The 12,711-nt window shown below is 43.6% G+C and overlaps 1 protein-coding gene across 1 annotated transcript in view; it reads left to right on the top strand.

Moving 5' to 3' along the window:
• Positions 1 to 12,711, top strand: part of LOC140729251 (polyamine-transporting ATPase 13A3-like) — a 97,384-nt gene that overhangs the window by 28,309 nt on the left and 56,364 nt on the right. Inside the window, exons 8-10 of the mRNA XM_073048823.1 lie at positions 6,103 to 6,237; positions 6,326 to 6,398; positions 6,584 to 6,715. Of these exons, the coding sequence (XP_072904924.1) occupies positions 6,103 to 6,237; positions 6,326 to 6,398; positions 6,584 to 6,715 (340 nt within the window). The remainder of the gene's footprint in view (positions 1 to 6,102; positions 6,238 to 6,325; positions 6,399 to 6,583; positions 6,716 to 12,711) is intronic.

Here is a 12,711-nt window from a genome sequence, read left to right as displayed (position 1 = left end):
TGTGAATTCTGGAACTGAGTGAGTCTGCAGTAGAGCCCGTTGTTGTAGATGGAAGCAAAAACCGAAACTCCCTTTTATCTGTATCTGCTGTTCCCTTTTTCTTTACAAGAATACTTTAATTGTGAATTACATTTTACTGTACTATGTACAAGAGACATAGAGATAGTTACTGTAGCTAACACAAACTAAATTAAACATTCCCACCCCTATGGGAAGGATGTGGAAACCATAGAAAGGGTGCAGAGGAGATTTACAAGGATGTTGCCTGGATTGGGGAGCACGCCTTATGAGAATAGGTTTTCTCCTTGGAGTGACAGAGGATGAGAGGTGACCTGATAGAGGTGTATAAGATTATGAGAGGCATTGATCATGTGGATAGTCAGAGGCTTTTTCCCAGGGCTGAAATGGCTAGCACAAGAGCGCAGTTTTAAGGTGTTTGGAAGTAGGTACAGAGAAGATGGCAGGGATAAGTTTTTTTTTTAATGGAGAGAATGGTGAGTGCTTGGTGGCGGTGGTGGAGGCGAATGTGATAGGCTCTTTTAAGAGACTCCTGGACAAGTACATGGAGCTCAGAAAAATAGAGGGCTGTAGGTAACCCTAGGTAATTTCTAAGGTAAAGACATGTTCGGCACAACTCTGCGGGCCGAAGGGCCTGTATTGTGCTGTGGGTTTTCTGTGTTTCTATCTAGGATAACATTTATCTCCTGACTTGCCCAGCAGTCCAGGAACATCACCACCGATTGTTCTTTGTCTATAATTACTTGGGCATGGACATAACTTCAGTTTCCATGGAAATGGGAAGTTGAATTGAAATGGGGAAAGGGGAGGGGGTATGGGGGAGAAATGTTTTCAGAGGGAGAGAGGAGAGTTTTTTGAGGGGTGGAGGGAGAGTTCAGAGACATGGGAGGGGGTTCCTAGTGGATGGAAGAGATAATTTCAGAGGGAGAGGGCAAGTTCAGAACCAGACAGTACACCCCATAAACCCGTTTGCGCAACCCACTTTCCAGAACCCGTGGATAACTAACTTTGTTATCCGTGGAGCACACTTACTAAGACATCCTACCCGGCCCCACCCCCACTTACTGGCTGCCTGCATGTGGGGCTAAAATGCAAACAGAGGACGAGGAGCAGCCCCAGCAGATCTGCAAAAAGTGCATGGAGCCTGTGAAAACTAATGAATTTTTTATATGACACCACTCTATGCAGCAACTTTCACAGGTCCCCAGTGTACCAGGAGAGGACACCCTTCTACTGGGGACAGTATAAAGGAAGCTTCACTCTGTGTCTGACCCTGGGAGTGTGTGATGGAACAGTGTAGAAGGAGCTTCACTCTGTGTCTGACCCTGGGAGTGAGTGACGGGACAGTGTGGAGGGAGCTTCACTCTGTGTCTGACCCTGGGAGTGTGTGATGGGACGGTGTAGAGGGAGCTTCACTCTGTGTCTGACCCTGGGAATGTGTGATGGGACAGTGTGGAGGGAGCTTCACTCTGTGTCTGACCCTGGGAATGTATGATGGGACAGTGTAGAGGGAGCTTCACTCTGTGTCTGACCCTGGGAGTGTGTGATGGGACAGTGTAGAGGGAGCTTCACTCTGTGTCTGACCCTGGGAATGTGTGATGGGACAGTGTAGAGGGAGCTTCACTGTGTGTCTGACCCTGGGAGTGTGTGATGGGACAGTGTAGAGGGAGTTTCACTCTGTGTCTGACCCTGGGAGTGTGTGATGGGACAGTGTAGAGGGAGCTTCACTCTGTGTCTGACCCTGGGAGTGTGTGATGGGACAGTGTAGAGGGAGCTTCACTCTGTGTCTGACCCTGGAAATGTGTGATGGGACAGTCTAGAGAGAGCTTTACTCTGTGTCTCGCCCCCCACTTTATTATAGCCAACTACGCACTGAGCTACACAGCAGTTCAACCCACTGACTGGAGTTGAGGTCTCCCAGTTATCCAATAGTCTGAATCAGATTCACCATTCATCATTCTCCACTCCAAATAAGCCCAGCCCATCCTATATCTCCTCTAAACTGAAACCCTCCATCCCAGACAATGTCCTGGGAAATCTCCCCTGCATCCTCTCTAGACTGTTACCTCCTTCCCATCACACAGTGATCAGAACTGTACTCATTCTCCAGCCATGGCCAAACTAGTGTTTATAGGGTTGTCAGTTCTCAGTTATTTCCAATCCTGGGTTCTTCTAGGAGTTCAGGAATGAGTGAGAAACTTTGATTTTCACGATTATTTATTTTAAAGTTTAAACAACGATACAGGCAAATTAACAAGGCAGATGAGAGACGAGCAATAAGTGAGATTCAGTAGGTTCAATATGGTGCTTTTGGAAAAAAACTGTGCTATCACCTTTATACCCAAGATGACAGAAGTTCCGTCGATGGGGGCTACACAGTTGTGACGTGTATTTGATGTGCTAATACTTAGCCAATTTAAAAAAAAGAAAAGCTATATGTAGTTGCTGTACCACCTTCTGCCAGTAAGTAGGGATGAACTATCACATACTGTGAAAAATACACGAGTTTGTTAAAGATGCAAATTGTTAAAAATACATATTGCATCAGTTAAAAAACTATGAATTATTCAATGATTTTTTTCAATGATAGTTAATTCTTCTAATACCTAATAAAAAGTATAAAAACACAACCGATTCCAACAAAGTTGTACCATAATCTCTCTGCTCTTGCATTAAATCTTATGTCTGGTATCTTGTATACTTCATGTTACCATATTTTCATGTTGAAAGGCCTCGATAGAGTGGACATGGAGGGGATGTTTCCTGTAGTGGAAGAGTCTAGGACCAGAGGGCACAGCCTCAGAATAGAAGGACATCCCATTAGAACAGAGAGGAGGAGCAATTTCTTTAGCTAAAGGCTGGTGAATCAGAGGAATTTGTTGCCACAGATGGCTGTGGAAGCCAAATCATTGGGTCCTGCCTTAAATGACTATCGTCCAGTAGCATTAAAATCAACCATTATGAAATACCTTAAGCGGCTGGTCATGGGGCACATTAAAACCTTTCCCCAGCTACACTGAACCCTTTCCAGTTCACTTATCACTTAAATCGATCATTGATGATGCAATAGCCTCTGCTATCTGCTCTGTCCTGTCCTACCTGGAAAATGGGGTATCACATACTAGACTGCTGTTTATGGACTTCAGTTTGGTGTTCAACACTATCATACCCTAGAAACTGGTGGGGAAACAGTCCTTGCTGGGTCTCAACACCTCTCTCTGCAATTGGATGCTGGACTTCTTGACAGTAAGGCCACCGTCAGTCCGTGTGGGCAGCAACATCTCTCATCCCATTATGATGAGCCCTGGTGCCCCCCAGTGCCGTGTAGTCAGCCTGCTGGTGTGAGAAGAACAACCTAAGCCTGAACGTCAGACAAACCAACCCCCTCTGCAAATATTTGGCTCCTCTTCTGTAGAGAGAGTTAAGTGCATCAAGTTCCGGGGACCCACAGATGACCTCATCTGGTCCCTTAATATCACCTCCCTGAACAAGAAGGCACAGCAGCGTCTTCACTTCCTAAGAAGATTGAGGCAAGCAAGCTCCCCCACTCACCCATCCCATCTTAACTGCATTTTACAGGAGCACCATTGTGAGCATCCTGACAAGTTGCTTCTCCATCTGGTACAGGAGCAGTTGAGCATTGGACTGGAAGTCCCTACAAAGGACTGTGAGAACGGCTGAGAGGATCATAGGGTCTCCCTACCATCCATCAGAGACATTTATCAGGAGCGCCACATATGCAGGGCCTTTAGTATTATTAAGGATCCCACCCATCCATCCAGCATCCTCTTTGACTTTCTACCATCAGGCAAAAGACTATGATGCATAAAAACAAGAACAGTCAGGATGGGAAACAGTTTCTTACCCAAGGCCATTAGGCTTCTGAACTCCTGGCTGCATCATATGCGAAGTGTCAGTGGTTAATCTGTTCAGTAGCTTTCCAGTATTTAATATTAATGCACTTTAGTTTGTTATTTATGTGTGATTTATCTGTAGGTTTTATCCATAGCATCATAAGTTATATGTTATGAGTACTACTGTGCTTTGCACCCTGGTTTGAAGAAACATTGTCTTGTTTCTATACAGATTAGATGGTTATGTGTTATTTGCATGTATATAGTAAATGACACTAAACTTGACAATATTGAAAGTGGAGGTTGATAGGGCATCAAAGATTACAGGGAGACGGCAGGGGAATGGGGTGGCACTGACTTGATGGACCAATTGGCCTAATTCTGTCTTATATTGTATTGCCTTCTTCGCCACCTTATCTATCTGTGCATCAGGGATCTTTTGAAATGTCTGGAAACTTCCACCATACTGCTAGTAACAAAATACTAGAACTCAACAGACCGAGCAGCGCCTAGGGAACTGTTTCGGGCTGAGACCCTTCATTGGGACTGGATAAAAAAAGATGGGAAGTCAGAGTAAAAAGGTGGGGGGGGGGATGAAGAAATACAAGGTTGTAGGTGATACGTGAAACCAAGAGATGGGAAGGGGTCAAGTAAAGAACTGGGAAGTCAATTGGTGAAAGAGATAAAGGGCTGGAGAAGGGGGAATCTGATAGGAGAGGACAAAAGGCCATAGAAGAAGGGAAAGGGGAGGAGCACCAGATGGAGATGATGGGTAAGTAAGGAGATGAGGTGACAGAGGGAGATAGGAATGAGGAAGGAGGAGGAGGGGCCATAATGCTGATGCAAAATATTTATTCAGTTCATCCATCATTTTTTTGGCCCCCATTGCTACCTCCAGCATCATTTTCCAGCTGTCCCATAAACACTCTTGCCTCTCTTTTACAGTTTGTGGATCTGAATATGAAACTTTTGGTATCCTCTTTAATATTATTGGTTAGTTTACTTTCATATTCCATCTTTACTTTCTTAATAAATTTTTTATTTGCCTTCTGTTGGTTTTTAAAAGCCTCCCAATCCTCTAACTGCCCACTAATTTTTGCTCTATTATATGCCTTCTCTTTGGCTTTAATGCTGGCTTTGATCTTTCTTGTTGGTCACGGTTGTGTCATCTTTCCTTTAGAATAACTCTTCCTCTTTGGGCTGTATATATCCTATGCCTTCTGAGTTGCTTCCAGAAATTCCATTCTTTGCTGTTCTGCCATCATCCCTGCCAGTGTTCTTTTCCAATCAATTCTGGCCAACTCCTCATTCATGCCTCTGTAATTCCTTTACTCCACTGTAATACTGATACATCTGACTTCAGCTTCTCCTTCTGAAATTTCAGGGTGAGTTTGATCATATTATGATCACTTCTCTAAGAGTTCTTTTACCTGAGCTCTGTAATCAATTCCAATTCATTGCACAACACCCAATCCAGAATAGCGGATCCCCTAGTTGGCTCAACCATGAGCTGCTCTAAAAAGCCGTCTCATAGGCATTCTAGAAATTCCCTCCCTTGGAGAAAATTTACCCTGATGGGGGTCCTTAATGATGGATGCTGCTTTTTTTGAGGTATCACTTCTTGAAGATATCCTGTATACTACAGAGACTAGTGCCCATGATGGAGCTGACTAAATTTACAACTTTTCGCAGTTTATTTTGATCCTGTGCAGTAGCCCCACCCCCTATACTAGACAGTGATGTAGCCAGTTAGAATGCTCTCCATGGCACACCTGCAGAAATGTGCAAGTGTTTTTGGTGAGGTACCAAATCTCCTCAAACTCTTAATGAAATACAGCTGCTGTAATGCTATATTCTTTGTAGCTGCATTGATATGTTTGGCCCAGGACAGATCCTCAGTGATACTGACACGCAGGAACTTGAAATTGCTCACCCTCTTCACTTCTGATTTTCCCTCTATGAGCACTGAAGTGTGTTCCCTCATCTCTCCCTTTCTGAAATCCACAGTCAGTTTTTTGATCATATTGACATCGAGTACAAGGTTGTAGAGCCTTCCTTTCTGCCATGCAGTGAAGCAGCATGTTAGAATGCTCTTTACTGCGCATCTGTAGAACGTCGGGAGTATTGACGTGCATAGTCCAGCTCTCTTCAGCCTCAGAGACGGAAAGGCAGAATTGCGTACCGTACTGAAGCTCTTCCCTTTTAATTCTCCTGGTTTTCTGCTTTCTAGGTGCTGAATCCATTCCATGTTTTCCAAGTCTTCAGTGTGATCCTCTGGTCCTTCGATGAATACTACCTGTATGCATCTGCCATTGTCTTCATGTCTCTCGTTTCCATCTGTGTCACTCTGTACTTTGTGAAAAAGGTAAGTGATCTCTGTCACTGTGTGGCCATCAGGAACTCAGCCTGGACTTCCTGCTAGACCTCTCATCCGCCTTCATTTGCCTCCTTAGCAATACGTACTGTTACATGATATGGTGGCAGCTCACAATGTGGTACGTCTGAGTGTTTACCGCGATAACAATGGTGAGTCAACCTCGTAACTACGTCACTTCCTCTGCCCCTCTTACTGCCTCTCCCCACCCTCCCTGCGCCCCACCTTCTGCCTCCTCTCTACTCTCTACTCTCATCCCCCATCTCTTCCCTCTCCTCCCATTTTCATTTTGTCACTGTGATGAGGGTGAATTACTAAATTCTATTCTTTCCCCCAGTCACCGAGGAAATATTCTCCACTGATCTGGTGCCTGGTGATGTCATTCACATCCCGACCAATGGCTTGATGATGCCCTGTGATGCGGTGCTAATCAGTGGAACTTGTGTTGTCAATGAGAGCCTGCTAACCGGTGAGCTTTATTCCCGTGTTACTCTGCTGGGGCTGGGGTTTGATACCAGTGTCACTGTCTGGTGTAGGGGCCTGTTTCAAGGAAGATTCTCTGTGTCACCACCATAGAGATTGATTTTAATACTTCTGTAACAGTGGCTTTTTTTTTGGTTATATTTGATTTAGCTTATTATTGCCACTTGTACCAAGGTACAGTGAAAATCTTGTCTTGCACACTCTTCAAACAGATCAGATCATTAGTGGTGAACCTGTGGAACTCGTTGCCACCAGCAGCTGTGAAGGCAGTCTTGATATAAATTTAAGGCAGAGGTTGACAGATTCTTGATTGGTCAGGGCATGAGAGGATACAGGGGAGAAGACAGGAGATTGAGGATTAGAGGGGAAATGGATCAGCAATGATGAAATGGTGAAGCAGACCCAATGGGGAAAATGGCCTAATTCTGCTCCTATATCTTATGGTCGTGTTACACAGTGCAATGCTTGGCCTTTATATACTTACCATTCAGTTGATTGGCATTGAAGAAGAGTAATAAGAATGCACAATAAAGTGTTGCAGTTAACAGAATTGGAATCAGATTTAATATCACCAGCATATGTCATGAAATTTGTACAGTGCAATTCATAATAATAGAGAAAAAACAGTGAATTACATTAAGTTTATATATTAATTAGTTAATAGGTTGTGCAAAAATAGAAATTCAGAAGTAATGAGGTGATGTTCATGGGTTCAGTGTCCATTCAGAAATCAGGTGGCAGAGAGGAAGAATTGTTGAGTGTGTGGCTTCAGGCTCCTGTACCTCCTTTCTGATGGTAACAACGAGAAGAGGGCATGACCTGGGTGTTGGAGGTCCTTAATGATGGGTGTTGCCTTTTTTGAGGCATCGCTCCTTGGAGATGTCCTGGATACTATGGAGACTAGTGCCCATGATGGAGCTGACTAAGCTTACAACTCTCTGCAGCTTATTTCGATCCTGTGCAGTAGACCACCCCCTCCTCAATACCAGACGGTGATACAGCCAGTCAGAATGCTGTCCCCAGTACATCTGTAGAAATTTACAAGTGTATTTGGTGACACAAATCTTCTCAAACTCGTAATTAAATATAGCCACTGTCATGCCTTCCTTGTAGCTCCATCAAGATTTTGGGTCCAGGTTAGATCCTCAGATTGACACCCAGGACATCGTTGCTCACTCTTTCCACTTCTGATCCCTCTATGAGGACAGGTGTGTGTTCCCAAGTCCTATCCTTTCTGAAGTTCACAATAAGTTACAAGAAAGAACAGTGTAGGTAAACAACAAAGTGCAAAAACACAAGGTAGATTGTGAGGACAAGAGTCCATTTTATCTATCTAGGGCAGATGTTCCCAACTTTTCTTTATGCCATGGAGTCTTACCATTAACTGAGGGGTCTGTGGACCTCATGTTGGGAGACCCTGCTGAGGGAATCATTTAATAGTCTGTTAACGGTGGGGTAAAAGCTGGCCTTGAGCCTGCTAGTACATACTTTAAGGGTTTTGTATCAGCTGCCCGATGGGAGAAGAGAGAATATCTAGTGTGGTTTGGGTCGTTGATTATGATGGTCACTTTACCAAGGTGGTGAGGCATGTTGATGGAGTCTGTAGAGGGGAGAGCACATTCATGTGAAGTGCTGAGCTATGTCCGCAACTCTCTGACTCAGGTTGACTCTGCTCCTCAACCCAAGTGCTGCTCCTGAGATCCCATGGGAGGTGTTGATGTGGAACAGGACAGGTAGCTCTGACATCCCTGACGTGATTGGGTTGAGTTGTTCTCTGATCTTGGCAATCTATTTGCAAACTTTTCATCACCGCACGAGGAGACATCATCAGTACGTTGTTCAATTGTAGTGTATACTCTGAACGCTTGGACTTTATATACTTATCATTCAGTTGATTGGCTGTCATTACTACAACCCAATTGTGACATAGGGAAGGGGTGAGGGGTTGTCAGCACTGATTGGTTGATGGTAAACTCTGTTGTCTAGAATTTTGTCCACATTGGCTTATAAATGGAATCGAGGTCTACATGTCCCATTTATAAGCAATGCGGGCAAAATTCCAGTTAGCACACAGAGTTTGCCACGCAACCAGTCAGCAACAAGGTTATCCCTATGTCATAATTGAGTTTCCGTAATGATGGCTAACTAGCTGATTGAGAAGTATATAAAGGCCAAGCATTCAGAGCATGCACCACACCACACTGATTCTGCCAGTGAGAGGGGAATAGTTGTTTTATTGATACAGTTATGCTGTTAGGTATTACATTTTACAATTAAGTAATCAGATGATTGATAGTTAGGCTTGTTGAATTGGCCAGTGAGATTTGTCTTGGGAGCATTCTAGAGAGAGCATAGGAAAATGAATGAGGAGCCATTTTCGAGAGAGCATGGAATCGAAGAAGGGAAATGGAAATGAACAATGAACATCGTAGAAGAACATGGTGAAACACTCATTGAATCCACTTGGAAGGACAGATACAGCTGTTAGAAGATGCTCATGCATACTGTGGTCTCACAGTGAATGTGCAGATAACTTTTAGCTAGCCAGTTAGCACACAATGTTGGAGAAAGTTCAATGCCTTTTCCATGGAGGTTGCGTGAATGTTTTTTTTCAGGGACAGGCCCTTCAGCATAGAACCCTTTCAATACCGTGAGTAAATGAAGTGAAGCAAATTGGATTGATTATGCAACAATGAGTTCCAATGATTACGTGCACGTTATTGACTAATATTTATTTTGTTTGTTACAGTTTGAAATATGTTGTCAATATAATTTCGATCTAAGTTTATAGTGGTGTCAGTTAAATTATTGCTTCCTAGCGAACAGTAAATTTGTGTGGGTGTGTCAGTAATCATTACAAGAAACAGTACTGCTTTCTCTTATAGGAACACTCAAAGTTTTATGTGTCGTGTTTACCTGAATTGTATTTACCCTAGGTGTGTTTATTTCTCATTGTTTAGAGTTATGTTGCTGTTAGGTTGGATTCACAGTAATAGCTAACTCAATATGAGCCTGTGGTGAGAGGGTTACACCTCCTTGAAAGGTTGATTAAGCCTCATGGTGTCTAGTTCCGGATCCTACACTGGGAACCATGGAGATGTGTGGCATCGGTTGTCAGGGAGAACAAAGCGGCAGATGGCATTCTCTCTGGGTCAGGGATTGTTAAAGAGTTGCGTGTTGTTGGTGAGTTTGAAGAAACTTTCACCAGTTACAGAACAATGGTTCTCCAGACCGGGGAAGATTTACAATCAATTGTATGTCGTTCAATGAGGAGAGAGAGGCTTGAACATCTTGCAGTGATGGGAAACATTGATGGAAGGAAATGTCATGGTCGACAGCGTGTGACATTACATCAAGGGATGGACAGGCAAAAGTTTTAAAGAGCCTATTGGAACTTTTCAGATTAAAGACAGGTGGAAGTACACGATTGCCCACGGCTCATAATGATGATGATGTGGTCCAATGGAAAAGGTGAACTGTTTGTCAGATCTGGGCTGCAGTAAAGGAAAGGGAATTGGATAAATATTTGGAAAGGATGAGCCGAATGGCCTAGTTCTGCTTCTACGTGGTTTTATGGAACTTGTCTCCATTTGCACCAATCCAGATGCCAATAGAGCGCCAGCGACCCAGTTCTTCCTTGATCTCCAGCACTCTGTGTATGTATGGAGGTACACATTCTCCCCGTGACTGCAAGGGTTTTCCCCGTGTACTCCAGTTTCTTCCCACATCCCAACAGCGTGCAGGGTCAGTGGGAAGTGGCTGTGGAGATTGCAGAGGCATTAGCAATGATCTTTCAAAAGTCAATAGATTCTGGCATGGTTCTGGAGGACTGGAAGATTGCAAATGTCACTCCGCTATTTAAGAAGGGGGCAAGGAAGCAAAAAGGAAATTATAGACCTGTTAGCTTGACATCGGTGGTTGGGAAGTTGTTCAGAGACCTGACACGGCTCAGTGCGCCAAATGGCCTCTTGGCCTGTGGAAATACCAAATGTAACGCAACACGAGTGTTACAAAACAGGGGTTATGACCAAAGCAAAAGAAACGGCTGGAGTCGCTTGGTGCTTTTGTGCAAGGGTGTTTATTAAGGGTGTTAAGAATCAAACTTAGAAAACTCAGCAAAAGTAGCAAAAAGAAAACTGCCAATTTATTTACAAAAAGATAATCTATCAGAAAACATAATTATAGCTATATTCTATTAGACAACTGTGAACTCCTGCCAGGCCAATCTCTGTCTCCCCCACTGACAGCGATCCACCCTGTTTGTATTCTTTAGCAACCAGGGCACACCATCTTTAATAACCCTCAAAGTTAACTTAAGTTAAATTAGAATATGATTTACCCCACAATGTGGTTATAATCATATTACAAAATAAACACAAGTATCTACCTTAAGTACATTATACAAGCAATATATACACATTTACACATCCTGATTACTAAAGAAACGGTATATCCCACCATGTGTAGTGGAAAAGGCATCATAAAACCAATTGTATACAACCTGAAATTTTTATGCTTCATGGACATCCAGGAAACAAGACACCCCATAGAAGTGTGTACATTAAGCACAAGAATGTCGTGTGTGCGTGTGTGTGTGCGTGCGTAAATATGCACATGTCCAGAGAGCATCTACCAAGTGCTCTCTGTCACAACAGACAGTATCTGGTACTTGACAACTTTCTTCAGGGCTGGAGTTGCTAGATGATGGTTGGACATGTTCTGCCACTGTTGTGATATAGCAACAGATTTCAGAACCATGCAGGAAAGGACCCTTCTGCCCACAACACTGTGCTGAACATGGTCCATATTCATTCTGCATATTCAAGCTTCTATCTAAAATCCTTCTATCGTATTTGTCTCCACCACTGTCCCTGATGGCATGTTCCAGGCACCTACCACTCTTGTGTTTGTTTTTTTTTAAAAAACGGGAAAAACTAATGCCCTACACGTCTCCTTTGAATTTATCCCTTCTTACCTTAAATGCGTGCATGGTGTCTAGGATTAAGTACTTTTTTGGTTGTTTTTTGAAATGCAGTGCAGAATAGGCCCTTCCAGCTTTTTGAACCATGCCGCCCGTCAATTCCCAATTTAATCCCAGCCTAATCACGGGACAGTTTGCAGTGACCAATTAACCTACAAGCTGGCACATCCTTGGACTGTGGGAGGAAACCGGAGCACCCAGAGAAAGTCAGCACTGTCATGGGGAGAATGTACAAACTCCTTACAAACAGTAATAGGACTTGAACCTGGGTCGCTGTTGCTGTAAAGCTTTATGCTGACAAATACGTTTCCATTCCACCCTACAACCCTGGTGTTAGAGATACCGGCTGTCTGCTCTACATAATCTTCTAAACTTCTATCAGAATCAGTTCTATTATCACTGAAATGCTCATTCATTCATTACATGCCATCTCATATGACATGGGTGATCATGGGCTTTCCATGACCATGACTGTTCCTGGCAAATTGCCATCTCCTGGACAGTGTCTTTACAAGACGGGTGACCCCAGCCATTATCAATACTCTTCAGAGATTGTCTGCCTGGCGTCAGTGGTCACATAACCAGGACTTGTGATATGTACCAGCTGCTCATATGACCATCCACCACCTGCTCCCCTGGATTCACGTGACCCTGATCAGGAGCTAATCTTGCCCAAAGGCGATCTGCAGGCTGGCAGAGAGAATGAGCACCTTACACCTCCTTTGGTAGAGATGTATCTCCACCCTTCCGCTTATCACTGGCATGTATTGTGAAATTTGTTGTTTTGTGGCAGTAGTACAGTGTAATATATAAAATATACTATAAATTACAGTAAGAAATGTTATACAAAATTAATAGTGTAAGCGGAGGGCTAAGCAGTGAAGTGGTGTTCATGGATCGTTCAGCAATGAAACGTTGAATGTGTGTCTCCAGTCTCCTATACCTCCTCCCGGATGGTAGTAATGAGAAGAGGCATGAGGGTCTTCAATGTTGGATGCTAT

This window comes from Hemitrygon akajei, chromosome 6 (genome assembly GCF_048418815.1).
Source record: "Hemitrygon akajei chromosome 6, sHemAka1.3, whole genome shotgun sequence".
Taxonomy (NCBI): domain Eukaryota; kingdom Metazoa; phylum Chordata; class Chondrichthyes; order Myliobatiformes; family Dasyatidae; genus Hemitrygon; species Hemitrygon akajei.
The sequence above is the reverse complement of the archived record's forward strand: the minus strand, read 5'-3'. Positions and strand labels throughout refer to the sequence as shown.